Consider the following 16,487-nt stretch of genomic DNA (forward strand, 5'->3'; position numbering starts at 1 on the left):
GAGGTGTGGCCTCTGTACCTCTATCTCAATAAAGAAGGCGTGGCTGATGTACCTGTCAGTCTCAGTGAAGGAGGCGTGGTGTCTACCTCTATCTCAATGAAGGAGGTGTGGCCTCTGCACCTCTATTTCAATGAAGGAGGCGTGGCCTCTGTACCTTTATCTCAATGAAGGCGGCGTGACCTCTGTACCTCTTTCTCAATGAAGGAGGTGTGGCCTCTGTACCTCTGTCTCAGTGAAGGAGGCGTGGCCTCTGTACCTTTATCTCAATGAAGGAGGCGTGGCCTCTGTACCTGTTAGTCTCAGTGAAGGAGGCATGGCCTCTGTACCTGTTAGTATCAGTGAAGGAGGCATGGCCTCTGTACCTCTGTCTCAGTGAAGGAGGCATGGCCTCTGTACCTCTATCTCAGTGAAGGAGGTGTGGCCAATGTACCTCTGTTTCAGTGAAGGAGGCGTGGCCTCTGTACCTCTATCTCAGTGAAGGAGGTGTGGCCAATGTACCTCTGTTTCAGTGAAGGAGGCGTGGCCTCTGTACCTGTTAGTATCAGTGAAGGAGGCATGACCTCTGTACCTCTGTCTCAGTGAAGGAGGTGTGGCCTCTGTACCTCTCTCTCAATGAAGGAGGCATGGCCAATGTACCTCTCTCAGTGAATGAGGCGTGGCCTCTGTACCTCTGTTTCAGTGAAGGAGGTGTGGCCAATGTACCTGTTAGTCTCAGTGAAGGAGGCGTGGCCTCTGTACCTGTTAGTATCAGTGAAGTAGGCGTGGCCTCTGTACCTCTGTCTCAATGAAGGAGGTGTGGCCTCTGTACCTCTCTCTCAATGGAGGCATGGCCAATGTACCTCTGTCTCAGTGAATGAGGTGTGGCCTCTGTACCTCTGTTTCAGTGAAGGAGGCATGGCCACTGTACCTGTCAGTGAAGGAGGTGTGGCCAATGTTCCTGTTAGTTTTATTGACGGAGGCGTGGCCACAGCACCTCTCAGTCTCAGTGAAGGAAGTCTTTGTACCTGTCAATCCCTGACCTCAGTTACCACGCACACACACACACACACACACACACGCTCACCCCAGCCGATGCACAGATACATGCAGAAGTAGTTTCTCTCTGAGAAGACGGTTACAGCCAGGAGACTGTGCAGGTACAAACCCTCCACCAGCAGCCAGTAATTGTTCGCGATCACGCTGTACTGCATCATCACCATGGCGACCCGACATCCTGCGGTTATCTGTCGTTATCGCAATACAACACTTCCATTCATAATAAACAAGCAAACGCTATACACACTCAGGGCAAGAAGATTACATCACAATACAGTTGTGTACACAAACATAAAATATTATAGGAGTGATAATTTAAAAAAATAATAATAACAATAAACCTCAAATACTCTAATAACAAGTAGGCCAAGTTTAAATGATTCACTTTTTTATTTATTATTTGTTTTTTTGTGTCTTTTTTTACTTTTTTTAAACTTTCAACTGACCTTCAAACTCACAGGATTCATGATAAAGTTTTAAATTGTAAAGTGAAAATGTAATATAGTTTTTTTTTGTCTTCTGATTTTGGTTGTGCGTGTGTGTGTGTGTGGGTGTGTGTGTACCTTGATGTCAAACAGGTTCTGGTCGTGGTAGTGGTATGGTGCTGCCTGTGAGATATTGATCTGATCCAGCAGTGCGTCTTTCACGAAGATGGACACAGCACGCAGGATGAACGAGCTGAACAGGTTCATGTGGATGTTGTTCCTCATGCACTGTAACTTCCTGTAGAATGGCATCATGGAAAACGCACACACTCAAATTCCCAGTTGTATTTCACAGACTGTTAAACCGCAGTGCTATCAGAGGTTTATATTAACGCGCCCGTTCTGATGCCTCATCGTTTCTATAGTAACAGCTCATTCACAGGGACTCGGAGAACAAACGCTCCACATAAACAGATTAAAAGTGTGTGTCATCACTGATATGGTGATATTTTCTATAAGCAGAAATGTGTTTATGGAACGTTTCTGGAAGGAGTCTCCAGTGTCAGTGCTTTGTAACAGTCCGAAGAAAAGCTGGAAATCAGATTTCTGATATCTTCAGGACAGATAAGAGGAGTTTACGCTTTATGGTTCCTCACCAGGCTTGTAGTACGCGAGTCCGAGTCATGCCCTAATTATAAGGACTCGTGACTTGGACTTGAGCACTGATGACTCGGACTCGTGCATTAACTGCATTTGGACTCGTAAATTGGAGACGAGGACTCAGATTTGTTCTTTATTTTTTGTAACATGCCATAATAATTTGGCACAAGATATTTATATCTATATTAATTTTTATACTAATTTTGTGCAAGAGAATGCACATTCACCTGTTCATACGTCATGTTCAGGAACAAACTAATGTTAATGGTGCTAAAATGCCTGGAGAGACGCCCCAGGATTGTCCGCTTTGCTTATACAGACTTCTCGTGGGAAAAAATGCACTGCTATGTGTTCCATATGTCGAAGAACTATTGAGGAGACGACGGGGACAACCTCGAACTTCAATCATCGTTTGCCGAGACTCCACCCAGAGAAGGAAGTGACATGCTATGTTCATTGCTCTGTTGATAGTGGGCGGGACTTGCTGAGTGATGAACTAGCTAGTGTTAACCCTCTCTCATGTTATTTGCCCTGTGGATAGTGGGCGGGGCTTGCTGCGAGATGAATTAGCTAGGGTTATCCTTCTCTGTGGTTGGTTGAAGAGAGCAACTGGACTTGCTTGAAGATTCTTGAAAACATTTCGCCTCTCATCCTAAAGGCTTCCTCAGTTCTGTCTAACAGGGAGCATCCAGTATTTATCCTCTCATGGATCATCATAGAATCCGAATCAGAATGCTGATGGCTGCATTGTAGGTGGCTGATAAAAGATGTCATAGACACCCACCTCTGTTCAATGATGGTCGTTCCAGGTTGACAAAAATGAACGATCCTCTCTGGCTAAGATGTCTGCCAGTTTTCTGGAAGTCCTCTCATACTCCCGCACCAGTTGAAGGGATCTCATCCCAAAGTGCGTAGAAACATATCTGTGATGAATCTCAGTCATCTAATAGGATACTCCCTATTAGTCAGACAGAACTGAGGAAGCCTTTAGGATGAGAGGCGAAACGTTTTCAAGAATCTTCAAGCAAGTCCAGTTGCCCTCTTCAACCAACCACAGATTACTATGTACCTGGATGACTGAGATTCGTCACAGATATGTTATCCTTCTCTCATATTATTTGCTCTGTTGATAGTGGGCGGGGCTTGTGTTGGACTCGACACAGATCAATAGCGGACTCGACTCGAAATTTTCTTTAATGACTCGGACCAGGGGCGCAGATAGGATTTTTGAACTGGGGGGGACTGAGCTGTCAGCAAATGATTCCATTTTGTGTAAATGCATATATATATATATATATATATATATATATATATATATATATATATATATATATATATATATATATATGGCATGCCGTTCAGGAAATTAATCTTTGAATATATTGAATGAATCCCCGAATATATTGAATGAAACTCTGAATATATTGAATGAAACTCTGAATATATGGAATGAATCCCCAAATATATTGAATGAAACTTTGAATATATGGAATGAAACTCTGAATATATGGAATGAATCCCCAAATATATTGAATGAAACTTTGAATATATGGAATGAAACTCTGAATATATGGAATGAAACTTTGAATATATTGAATGAAACTCTGAATATATTGAATGAAACTCTGAATATATGGAATGAAACTCTGAATATATTGAATGAATCCCCGAATATATTGAATGAAACTCTGAATATATTGAATGAAACTCTGAATATATGGAATGAAACTCTGAATATATTGAATGAATCCCCGAATATATTGAATGAAACTCTGAATATATTGAATGAATCCCCGAATATATTGAATGAAACTCTGAATATATTGAATGAAACTCTGAATATATGGAATGAAACTCTGAATATATGGAATGAAACTCTGAATATATGGAATGAAACTCTGTATGGAATGAATCCCCGAATATATTGAATGAAACTTTGAATATATGGAATGAAACTCTGAATATATTGAATGAATCCCCGAATATATTGAATGAAACTCTGAATATATTGAATGAATCCCCGAATATATTGAATGAAACTCTGAATATATTGAATGAATCCCCGAATATATTGAATGAAACTCTGAATATATTGAATGAAACTCTGAATATATGGAATGAAACTTGGCTGACGTCATGAAGGCACTGCCGCCATCCTGCAGCAAAAATGAGTCAGTCGGCTCGGGATTTGGTTGCGGCTATTTTAAACAATAAAGACATTGTTAACACTCTGGCGAATGCTTGTGGTTTTATTAGTGTTTACTTCTTTTATGTGCAACGAAGCTACGGTGACAAAGTCATTTCCCTCGTGGATCATATTTATATAATGGTATTTTCTGTATATAAAACTAATTTGTAAATTTTGTTTGTCGAGTTTTACAGCGTTTCTCAATATACTCTAATACTCTCCTCTGAGTCAGAGTTTTTCTTGGGACCTGTTGTCTGTCTGCCGAGCTGTGGGAGCGGGGGCAGAATATAGAGTTTCATTCCATATATTCAAGGTTTCATTCCATATATTCAAAGTTTCATTCAATATATTCGGGGATTCATTCAATATATTCAAAGATTAATTTCCTGAACGGCATGCCATAATATATATATATATATATATATATATATATATATATATATATATATATATGTGTGTGTGTGTGTGTGTGTGTGTGTGTGTACTGAAGCTTCAATATACATTCGAATTGTGAGTTTTCTAACTGAATGAACATTGGTAGACAAAGGCCTACCTGGTCAACATTGCTCGGTTTTTTGAAAAAACACTGTAATTGTTTTTTGTTTTTTCATTGTTGACCCCACCAGGGATTGCCTGCAGGCCAGGAGGACAATGTTAACATCTTGAATCTCATAATTTCAGTTAACAGTTGCTGCTTACTAAAATAACATAAAAATAACAACATTAAAAGATATTCACCTACAGCCTAGAATGCTGTTATTTTACATTTAGCCTCCTTCAGGTAAGTCCAAATTCCTTCTTATTATTATCAGACTAGCTACTCAACATTACAAAACAAGTATTTGTCATATCTGGGAAAGGCAACAGGCAGAGGATATTTACATCTTTTGGTTCTTGAAACAAATGCTGTGATTTTTTTCCCTCTTCTCTGGCTTAATGTGGCAGAAAGATCACCAGCTCGGTCATTAGACAGTTGTTTATAATCACTATGGTTACCGCGACAGGCAAAGTCCCCAGCTCCCCTGAGGACCCCGGGGTTGAGATGTTGTGTTACATTTACATTGGAAGTCGGAACTTGGAGCTCCGAGCAACATAACCTCAGAACTGAGCGCTTCCCAGTTTAAAAACTGGGACATCATGGAACTCGAAAAAAATGGCCAGTTAATGAAATGAAACAAAAACCCCAACGTTTATGCTGGGAGATGCTGGATTTCAATGCTCTTCAAACTTCAAACTTACGAGTACAACTGAACGCACCATTAGTCACAGCAGAAACACCGCTGCTATCAAATGGATGAGCTGTGCAGCGTTATTAACCCAGAATTACGTGGAAAATGAACACCTTGCTTTCCCAACTCTGCAAGGATCTGCTCCAGCCTACACCGATTCAAGAAGGGGAAAATGTGGATTGATCACTGACAAGGCTGCTGCTGCTGCCATTTCAACTTTGTGCTGCAGTGTAAGTTAGTCTAACTAACGGAACATTAATCCTCACTTTTTCTACCTATGTGTGGCGCCTTACATAGGGACAGTGGGTGGGGGGACAGATGGGGGTCACTATAAATCTGGGGGGGACATGTCCCCCCTGTCCCCCGTGCTATCTGCGCCCTTGACTCGGACTTAAACACTGAGGACTTGAGACTGGACTCGGACTCGAGGTTTAGTGACTTGACTACAACACTGTTCCTCACTAGTATGACAAGCTGCATTTTTTTGTCTTATTAACTTGAAGAGAGAGAATGAAGAAAGACGTGAAGGAACGAGTATCGCTACTGTAACATAAGAGGGAACAGGAAGTAACTTGCTTCACCGGAGTTTCATGTTAAACACAGACCTGCTTTTCTTTAATAATAAAACTTAGCAGTCATCAGGTCATGATGTGTGTCATGCTATAGTTCTTTCTTGTGTGTGTGTGTGTGTGTGTGTGTGTGTGTGTGTGTGTGTGTGTGTGCATTTTCACCTGAAGGCTGTGAGGATTCCAAGTGCAAGGACCAAAGCTGCCAGAGAGAGCGAGTAACCCACTGTATACATGACCCTGAATGTACTTATAATCTGCCCATACTCTTCCTACACACACACACACACACACACACACACACACACACACACACACACACACAGTTTCCAATCATTTTTAAACAATTCTGTTTAAAAAAAAAATGACACAATATTCCACTAATCCCCACCCAAGACATGTTTGCTAGTCGCCTTTAGCTTTGCACTGAAGCTGCGACGCTTCTCACATGAACACATAACAAAAGACAAAGAAATCTATCTCAACCAAAGCGTTTAGCATAAATCTCAAGCCACACCCACTCTTTAACTGACGTCACACCGACTTCCTGTTGCGGTTCATGAGACTTTCTGTAATCTTTAAACGTGAACTAAACATCACCGTGTAGCTGGTTAGTCCTGTTTAATACAGCTCCGCCCCCACCCCCAAAGGCTCCACCTTCCAAAGTTTACAGTTTGAAGGAGGAATTGTCGCAGAACTTCAAAGGTGATACAGTATACTGGACTGGAATTTAGAAATATGCCATGCTTGATCTATTAATGTATTTATTTTGAGATTAACGTAGCTTTACGCTGCCAGTCAGGATTTTGGTGTTTAATATATTCGCGATATTTGTGTCGTAGATTCAGTGCACAAGAGTCATTCTATAATTAGGGGTACATCTCAAGTCCATGTGCTGTATTTGTCAATTTCACTAACTATTAACTTCAGCCAATGATCTTTTGTACATTAGCACACATTTCTCTTTTATATAATAGAAAAAGTCAACAAATTACATCATTTTACTCTGCAAAAATGCATATATAATACTGGAATTTGGTGTTTTTATGCTGTCCGATTTTCCAAATGTCAGGTTTGGTCTTCATATTTACATTTAAAAAAAAAGGTTTTTGTTTAAAATTTTTACAAATATTTATTCATGGTAATTATTATAATATGACAAAAGTGTTTAAAAGCCTAAAATGCTTTATATTATAAATTAAATGAAGAATTTTGTGTGCGTCCGAGAAACTTATGTCAACTGTGTTACCCACTGAAACCCCCCCCCCCCCCCCCCCCATTAATCGGCAAATGGTTTGGTCCTAAGTCATGTGACCAACATCATATGATGTCATATCCTCTTTGGTGGGAAATTTGAAGACCGTGTGGTAAGTTTTGAGTTCACCTCTTCAACATTTTCATCAATACTGTTGTATAGTCCTAGAGAGGGTTAATTGTCTGTCAACTGTGTTGTCAACATATTCATATAAACCTGATTTAGAAATTGTATTTACAAAGTATACAGCTAAAGATAATAAAAATATGAATTGATTAAGGTCTTGTAGTGAAAGCTCTGAGGTCTGCAGTTAGCACAACGCTCTAAAAATGGCCGAAATGTCAACTGTGTTACCGTCAACCGTGTTACCCATCAGCTATGACACAGTTGAGGAGGAGGATGTTTCTGTTACTTAATCTTCATATTGACAGACAAACAAACAGAATGATTTAATATGTTCAATTTGTTAAATAAGCTACGTTTCTCTGAAATTGTGTCTAAATGTTGTTTTAACAGTTCACCTGAATTCATCAGCTTATTTGTAGTTAAATTTAAAACAATAAAAAGCTCTTTTTATCCTAAAACGTGTCCTCTTGTTCTTCTGCCCCGTCAACTGTGTTACTCCCGTCAATTGTGTTACATTGCCTGTCAACTGTGTTGCAAGTGTTTTTTGTGCTGTAAATCTCTTATGTGTTTGATGAACTGTAAAATAAAAGATTGGGGATTATCTCTGGATAGGGAAGTCTTGTATAAGGAGTAGTGCTGTCAAGCGATTAAAGTATTTAATCGCGATTAATGTCGCGACTGTCATAGTTAACTCGCGATTAATCGCAATTTAATCGCACATTTTTGTCACATGAAAAACCATTGTAATTCTCTTATCAGCATAAAAAAGTGAATGGGCTTGCTCACCGTTCGAACTACGGGGGTACACGGGGGATCCGAGATCCCCTGAAACAGACATGAGATCCCTTGAAAACATGATTTGGGAAATGTTGGGGGGGTCTCTAAAATATTGGCAAAATGATGTTTATTGACATAGCAATCGTGTGTAACGGGAAGCATTTGCATATCTGAAGTGAGCGCGCGATGGAGAGCCGCGCTCTGAGACAAGCGCAAGCACCCCCCCAAGGGAAAATAAGGGACCCCCCGAAAATATCGGCATAGTTCGAATACTGGTTGTACCAATGGTTTTTTTTTTATTGCAGAGCATAACACGTCTTGTCACAGCCACTGCAAAGTGGGGCTGGAGCCGCCGATGGGAAAACGAAACCAGCCGAGCACCGTGGCTCTTCGGGGGAGGGCAGAGGACTCTGGCTGTGCGGGGCGTGGCATCATGTCACAGAGCGTTAATCTCGCGATAAAAAAATTATCGCCGTTAAAATTGAGTCAAGTTAACGCGTTAATAACGCGACATTTTTGACAGCACTAATAAGGAGGGAGAACAACTCTAAATTCGACGTAACAAGGATTTATGTTGAAGAAAGTGTCATTCTGCATCACAGTGAACCATAAAATCCTATTTATGGAGCTCAAAATTCATATTTTCCATAACAGTTGTACAGATTAATTAAAAACATCTTGTTAATGGACTTAAGCACTTTCAAACAAATGTGTTTTCAAATGTGTAGTATTTTTATATATGTTTAAGATGACATAACATTTGTCCGTAACACGGTTGACAAAATAAACAATCAAATGTTCATTTTCATTAAAATATTTTAAAAGTAATTTAAGATTAAGCTTGGCAATTAATTTGTTTAGGAACTTGAGGGTATATACCATGGAAACATATAGGTTATTTATTGAAAAAGAATACTGATATTTTGAGATTTTGCTTTACATGAAATGTACCCCTAATTACAGAATGACTCACAAGCAAATGTATGTAAATGTGTGAATTAACCATTTCAATATTATTATTATTATTATTATTAGTTCTCACCAGTTGATCATCATTCTCGTCACACTCTGTGGTGTTTTTACCATCAGCCCATCGACCGTCGGCACCACACACTCGATAAACTCTACCCTGCTTAACTACACACACACACACACACACACACACACACACACACACACACAATCAGATGACAAAGCTACAGAAGCACATTTCCTTTGGATCGACATTTCAAACAGTACTTTATGAAATGGTTAAATCATTATTTATTAATATAATTTTAAAATATATTATTTTTGCTCTTGATTACAGCACCAATCCGCTCTCTTTAATTTCCCCGACTCACCTCTACGTCACTGTGTCGAATGGTGTTGTGACAATCTGTGCGTCTCACCTTTGCGATACCACGGCAGATACCACGGACAGGAAACATTAACGACGGAGCCGGGCGAGCCATCAGGCCAACACGTATACTGATCAAAAGTCCTGTTACACACCAAACCTGGGACAAAGGAAATCGTTATTTCCACATTGACCAACTTTTTAGATGGCAGAAAAACAAAACGTCAGTACACTAGCAATGCAATTTTCATTATAACTAGCTACACTGTGTGTGTGTGTGTGTGTGTGTGTGTGTGTGTGTGTGTGTGTGTGTACCTGTAGCAGGTGGGTTGCTGCCGAAATTGTGAACACACTCATTCCTGTAGCTGGCCCATTGCTCCCGTAACATCTTCAGAGCCAGACAGACCTACAGACAGAGGCCACACCCCCAACTGTTAACCTCCTTACACATACAATAGCAGTTACTGTGTGATATAAAAACAATACAGAATAGATAACAAATTTTCCTTCCCACTCAGTCATCCATAAGGTAAACGTGACGGATATCGCCTTTTCCCAAATGACTGTAATTAAAGCTGTATTGCCTTTCAGATTTTTCAAGTGTAGGTCATAAAAAGAATTTTCCCAACACCCAATTATTTTTGCTTAGTGACCGAAAGCTACTGAATTCGAATCACAGACTTCCAATTTTATTAGTTTTTTTAAAAAATAGAACAATTAATGAATTTATCTCCACGTGTCCCTAAATTCTCCGCTATTTTTTCCTGCTTCACCATGACCCAATACAAGATACTACATCATGCATCACATCACATGGTGGGCTTTCCCCGTTCACGCAAGGCATTGTGGGATACAAATTTGAAACAGGAGAGAAAAATGGAGGACGTGAGTGTGCGAATGAAATGTGAAAGAGCGACTACAGTAACGGAAAGAAAGCGAGAAGAAAAGATGTTATGTTCTATACGAAGGAAAGGAAACACAGGACCAAACTAATAAACATCGGCGCTTGGCGAGCACCTCGGTGTGATCAGCTGTTCGTTTAGCGACAGAATGATGGAACTGTCAGTGCACGCTCAAAGGGAAACCTGTAGATGGCAGTAATGCAACACTGTGGATGCCAGCTGCCGTAAAACCCAAAAGAAGAAGAAGAAGGTAAACCTGCGCATGCGCACACGGACTTCCTCTGTCTGCTTGACTGCGCCAAGCGAGCGATTTCATGCACATTGTTTGCTTTAATCCCCTCAAATTAAATAACTTCCCAGCCACAGAATGGCCTGATATTTTGTGAGATATTACAGAAATAATCAGATATCACAATCACCACATTTCAGACGGAACTAAATTTCACTGATTTTATGAAATCGAAAGGCCGTCTCGCTTTAACAGAATGCTACAGAGTGTGAACCTCCGCAAGACCGAATATGACGTATAATTCACGAAGCAGTGAGTCCTTTATCGTGAAAATCCCAAGCTGAGACATTAGCTAGTTAGCAACATGGCACGATTCGAGCTGCATCGCGTCTCTTCCTGTTTCTGAACATTTGTTTTGTTCAAATATTCAGAGCCAATTTAGAACAATCTTTGTTTGTATCTGCTGATGTTTTCTTTGCTTGTTGTTTGAGTTTTCTGCCAGTTGCTTTCTCACATTATCATTTACATCACGTCAAGACCACCACAGCATCTAAATCTGACTGTTCAGATTCACACTGGAGCCGTGACAAAAGATCACCAAGAATATTACTTAGTTACCAGGGAATAGATGAATGTTTTGACTTTACCATTTTGCTCCCATTCGCACAGCATAATAACGGAATATATACTGTTTTCAATGTGAGTGGGAATGGGAGTAATACCCTCCCTGGCCACTTTAATAGGAACTTGTTGTTGATGCTAAGATCCCTGTTCTTGGCTGCAGGAGTGGCACCCAATGTGTTCTTCTTTCTGCTGTTGCATGCTGAGATGCTTTTCTGCTCACCACAGTTGTATAGAGTGATTATATCAGGGCTGTGAAATAGAAATGACAAAATCCAAGGAAACAATTTTAGCAGGGGGTCTGGGAGGAGCAGTCCCCCAGGAGCCGGGGGCCTGCAGGGCCCCAGAAGCTGAACAGATTTTGTGTATATTGATAGATTTGAAGCATCTCCTGAAAACAAATATTTTCTCAACCATGCCATTTAATTTGAACTGTTTATTATTATTATTATTATTATTATTATTATTATTATTATAAATTGAATATTTAAATGCGAACAAGATGGTCTACCTGGTAATCTATAGTTCAACAGCTTCAATTTCACCAATTCCGCATGTTTTTTTCCTTTAACATGGTCAACCAGGGTGGCACGGTGGTGTAGTGGTTAGCGCTGTCGCCTCACAGCAAGAAGGTCCTGGGTTCGAGCCCCGTGGCCGGCGAGGGCCTTTCTATGTGGAGTTTGCATGTTCTCCCCGTGTCCGCGTGGGTTTCCTCTGGGTGCTCCGGTTTCCCCCACAGTCCAAAGACATGCAGGTTAGGTTAACTGGTGACTCTAAATTGAGCGTAGGTGTGAATGTGAGTGTGAATGGTTGTCTGCGTCTATGTGTCAGCCCTGTGATGACCTGGCGACTTGTCCAGGGTGAACCCCGCCTTTCGCCCGTAGTCAGCTGGGATAGGCTCCAGCTCGCCTGCGACCCTGTAGAAGGATAAAGCGGCTAGAGATAATGAAATGAGATGAGATGGTCAACCAAACGCATTTTTCCACCAGAACCGTACTTCACATCCTGATGGCACAAGATGCAGTAAGCTTTCCCCGGTTCTTTTATCTTCCGTATGTGCTCATTCACTACCGACTTTAAACTACAGCCATCGCCAATTCCATGGATTTTTGATGCCGTTTTCCTTGTCAAATGTTTTTGATATCGTCGGTCTCACCGTCCTCCCTCTGAACGATGTCCCTCCGTGACACGGACATACCGCGAAATTCTCCTTTTCAAAACCGTTGATATCGAAAACGTGTTTAAAGAGCACAAGATTCGCGCCGTGGTTTGTAAGCATGGCGCAAATGCCGTAAACCGGTCTGTCATTGTCGCAAAAGAAACCTACCCCCCCCCCCCCCAATTTTTATTGCAAAATTAGATGATTTACTAAAATGATATTTTTAGCGGCCAAATTCGCAGAATTCCGTGGATCCGCGGATTTTTCACAGCCCTGTTATATGAGTTACTACATCCTTCCTGGCAAAAAAAGCTCGAACCACGTCGAATCTGTCCATTTCCCTCCGACCCTCTCTTATCAACAAGGCGTTTGTTTCCACCCACAGAACTGTCACTCACTCACTCGATGTTTTTTTTGTTTTTTTCCACCATTCTGTGTAAACTCTCGCGACTGTTGTGTGTGAAAACCCCAGGAGATCAGCAGTTTCTGAAATACTCAAACCAGCAGTCCATCTGACTCAAACCAACACCAGTGAAAGAAAGTCACACAAAATTTGAGATCACAATTTTTCTCATTCTGATGTTCGAACATTGTGAACATTAGCCGAAGCTCTTGATTTGTGTCTGCAGGATTTTGTTTTTATGCATCGAGGGATCGGCTGATTAGAGAACTGCATCAAACAGAACGGCAGGTGGACGGATGTAGGGGTGTTCCTAATAAAGTGGCTGGTGCATGTATATACAGTGTACAGAGGTAGCACGAAAAAAAAAAACCTATCCAAAGTACCAAAAGTACCTTTAAGACAAAATCTGGGTTGTGGAGGGACTTCTAGCATGTGTGGTTTTATAGATGTTACTTTATTATTATGAATAATTAAATGTTAAAATGTTAATACTGAGAAAAGCAAACAAAACGAATCTCTAAAGGTGATATTTAAACCATAATATGCTTTGGATTGCTGTCTTGAATATAATGATCTTTTAGATTAAATATATTAGTCATAGCAGGAGGAGGAGGAGGAGGAGGAGGAGGAGTAATAGTAGTCGTATTACCAACCACAACGCAGATGATGATAATAATAATAAGATTATTACATTGATGGACATTAATGAAGTGTAAAATCGAGGCTTTTACAGTTTCGATTTCCAGTTCATAAGCAATGAAGGATGCAAACACTTAAAGTAGTGGCGGCACGGTGGTGTAGTGGTTAGCGCTGTCGCCTCACAGCAAGAAGGTCCGGGTTCGAGCCCCGTGGCCGGTGAGGGCCTTTCTGTGCGGAGTTTGCATGTTCTCCCCGTGTCCGCGTGGGTTTCCTCCGGGTGCTCCGGTTTCCCCCACAGTCCAAAGACATGCAGTTAGTTTAACATGGGGCGGCCTTGGGCTGAAGTGCCCTTGAGCAAGGTACCGAACCCCTGGGTGCTGTAGCATAGCTGCCCACTGCTCTGGGTATGGGTGTGTGCTCATTGCTCACTTGTGTGTTCAGTGCTTCAGATGGGTTAAATTCAGAGGATGAATTTCACTGTGCTTGAGTGTGCACGTGACAAATAAAGGCTTCTTCTTCTCAACACACATTTTGTAATGAAAACCAACCCCAATGTTACTTCATCACTTCAAAGTGTGTGAATGAACATGACAAGGATGAAGATATCACATCATTATTGAGATAAGAGGACACATCTGTGGATTAGATTCGAGTCAAGGCTAAATTAGGTTGAATCATCATCATCATCATCATCATCGCTGCCACTCGTATACAAGTATGGTGGCTGAATGGATTAATGGGACAGAGGTTCAGCTATGACCAATCTGTTGATCTTCTCAACACCATTGGGCAGTGGCCTTCCTACTGTACGCTCACAACGCGTGGATTCTTCAATAAGTCTGGTTTATTAGCAGCATGTGCGTGTAAATGGGACCGGGTGCACAAACCATAGCCAAACTTGGCCTTTCAACTTTCTGAGTCCAGGGCAAGACATAGTCAAAACACCGGGAAAGATGAAGGTTGCAGCCATGATGCACTGTCGGTAATCCTCTGCTGCACCCAGGACTAGGTGTTTGTCGGGGGCCTTAACCCCTGTCCGTTTGACCTAAAGGTCTGACCACAATGGCAGCAGTGAGTATTGCTTGGGGGCCCACCCCATCCACTTGATTCTAAGAAGAACCTATACCACAGTGGCAGTGGTATCGTAACCCTGACGTGGGAGGCTTATGGGTTGTGCACCTTGCCCAAGGGTGCCCCAGAACAGTGGTGACTAGGGGGTAGTGACATTCTCCCCGGAACCCTGGAACTCCTGAACCAGGGCCTCACCACCAGATGCAGTTTAAAGTCTTACCCAGGACACTTAATTTGAATACGAGACCGTCAATGATGGCGTAGCTCACTCCGGCCCCATCTAGTCCAGAAGGAATGATCTAAAGTGGGCCACCTTGCGCAATAAATGTTGTAAGCTATATCCACTATATACAAGCTATATATAGAAGCGATATCCACCCTAGCAATACTGACCTATTTACCAGAAAGAATCCAAAATGGCGAGGAATTGACCGATTTTTGTTGAACTGCTCATTAAGGCTTAATTAGTCCATAACTTCATTAATAATTGTAATTAAGGAAATCTGATTAGAAGTTATATGCAGTTATATCCTAGGTTCCCCTTCCTTCATGATAGAAAGAATAAAAATCAGTGAAGAATTGAGGGAGAAGAAGCGATTTGTGTCGAAACTGCTCATTAGGGATTGATTAATTACTCCATATCTTCATTATTAATTGAAATTATGCAAATCAGGGTAGAAGCTATATGCACCCCAGGCAGACCTACCTTCCTGCCAAAAAGAACAAAAATCGGTGAAGAATTTAGAGAGAAAAAGGGATTTTCGTGAAACATGGACGATAGATGACGGACGACACATAATGGCATTAAACTCATCACCCGTCGGCTGGATGAGCTAATAAGGTCAGATCATGCCAACGGCACACTAATGACTCATCCAGTGATCACACCTTCGACACACCACCACATGATTCCACACCATCAGGAGGTTTATTTGTGTTTATATCCCCAGATCCGAACAGCTGCACGTGATTATATATTTCTTCTTATTATTATTGTTCCACATCTGATTCGATCACAATCTACCGTTCACTGATCCCATCAACTCCGTATTGCAAACATACATCATGTGTTCAAAATAAATTAGCGTCTAATCTACCCATGAGCTGACTTATGAATTATTCATTCTTTTATTCACACTTCTGCTCTCTCTATTTTTTCACTCCCTCCCTCTCTTACTGCTTCATCTGATTTCAGTGTATGAGGTATAAAATATAACTTTTATGAGTTTTATTACATGCAACAATGATCATGAAAAATTCAGCAGCCTAAAATGAAATCAGGAGAAAAAAAAAAAAAAATGCACCCAGTCACATCCAGCGACCAGCAGCACCTTCACTTTTCTGTATCTCGAGGATGATCGACTGCACACTCCTGGAGTGTAATGTTCCTGCTGGTGGACGGTTTTCTGTAGAACAGCGTGACAGTCATGTGCTATTCCCATCTCTGTTTATCTCTTTAACCATCTGCCAGAATGTGCAGGAATGTCTTAGGGAAGGAGATCAAAAATAGGTACAAGGAGAAGACAATCCTACATTTCTACATTCCTCTGTGCGCGTGTGTGTGTGTGTGTGTTTCCGCTTGTTATGCTTCACCAGGTTGTGCAAGAGAATCACAGGTCCTCACATTGATAGGACAGAGTCATACGTCCTCATAATCACCTGGTCCTCAGAAAAATGCTACCATTTACAGCCAAAATATTTCCTTGTGATTACTGAGATTAATTAGCTGCAGGAATACTTATGTCCATGGTAGGTCCAAACAAAGATACACAACTTTGAGTGTGTGTGTGTGTGTGTGTGTGTGTGTGTTCATCTACTTCGCAGTTCCCCAGAACAACATGGAAAACAGGCTTTGTGGGTCCT

At 41.2% G+C, this 16,487-nt stretch overlaps 1 protein-coding gene across 1 annotated transcript in view; it reads right to left on the bottom strand.

The window, feature by feature from the left end:
* Positions 1 to 16,487, bottom strand: part of gcgrb (glucagon receptor b) — an 81,880-nt gene that overhangs the window by 15,414 nt on the left and 49,979 nt on the right. The window contains exons 3-8 of the mRNA XM_060899205.1: positions 9,916 to 10,006; positions 9,653 to 9,760; positions 9,304 to 9,398; positions 6,269 to 6,375; positions 1,599 to 1,758; positions 1,064 to 1,223 (exon numbers count right to left, since the gene is read on the bottom strand). Of these exons, the coding sequence (XP_060755188.1) occupies positions 1,064 to 1,223; positions 1,599 to 1,758; positions 6,269 to 6,375; positions 9,304 to 9,398; positions 9,653 to 9,760; positions 9,916 to 10,006 (721 nt within the window). The remainder of the gene's footprint in view (positions 1 to 1,063; positions 1,224 to 1,598; positions 1,759 to 6,268; positions 6,376 to 9,303; positions 9,399 to 9,652; positions 9,761 to 9,915; positions 10,007 to 16,487) is intronic.

The sequence above is a fragment of the Neoarius graeffei genome, chromosome 18, assembly GCF_027579695.1.
Source record: "Neoarius graeffei isolate fNeoGra1 chromosome 18, fNeoGra1.pri, whole genome shotgun sequence".
NCBI classification, from domain to species: Eukaryota; Metazoa; Chordata; class Actinopteri; order Siluriformes; family Ariidae; genus Neoarius; species Neoarius graeffei.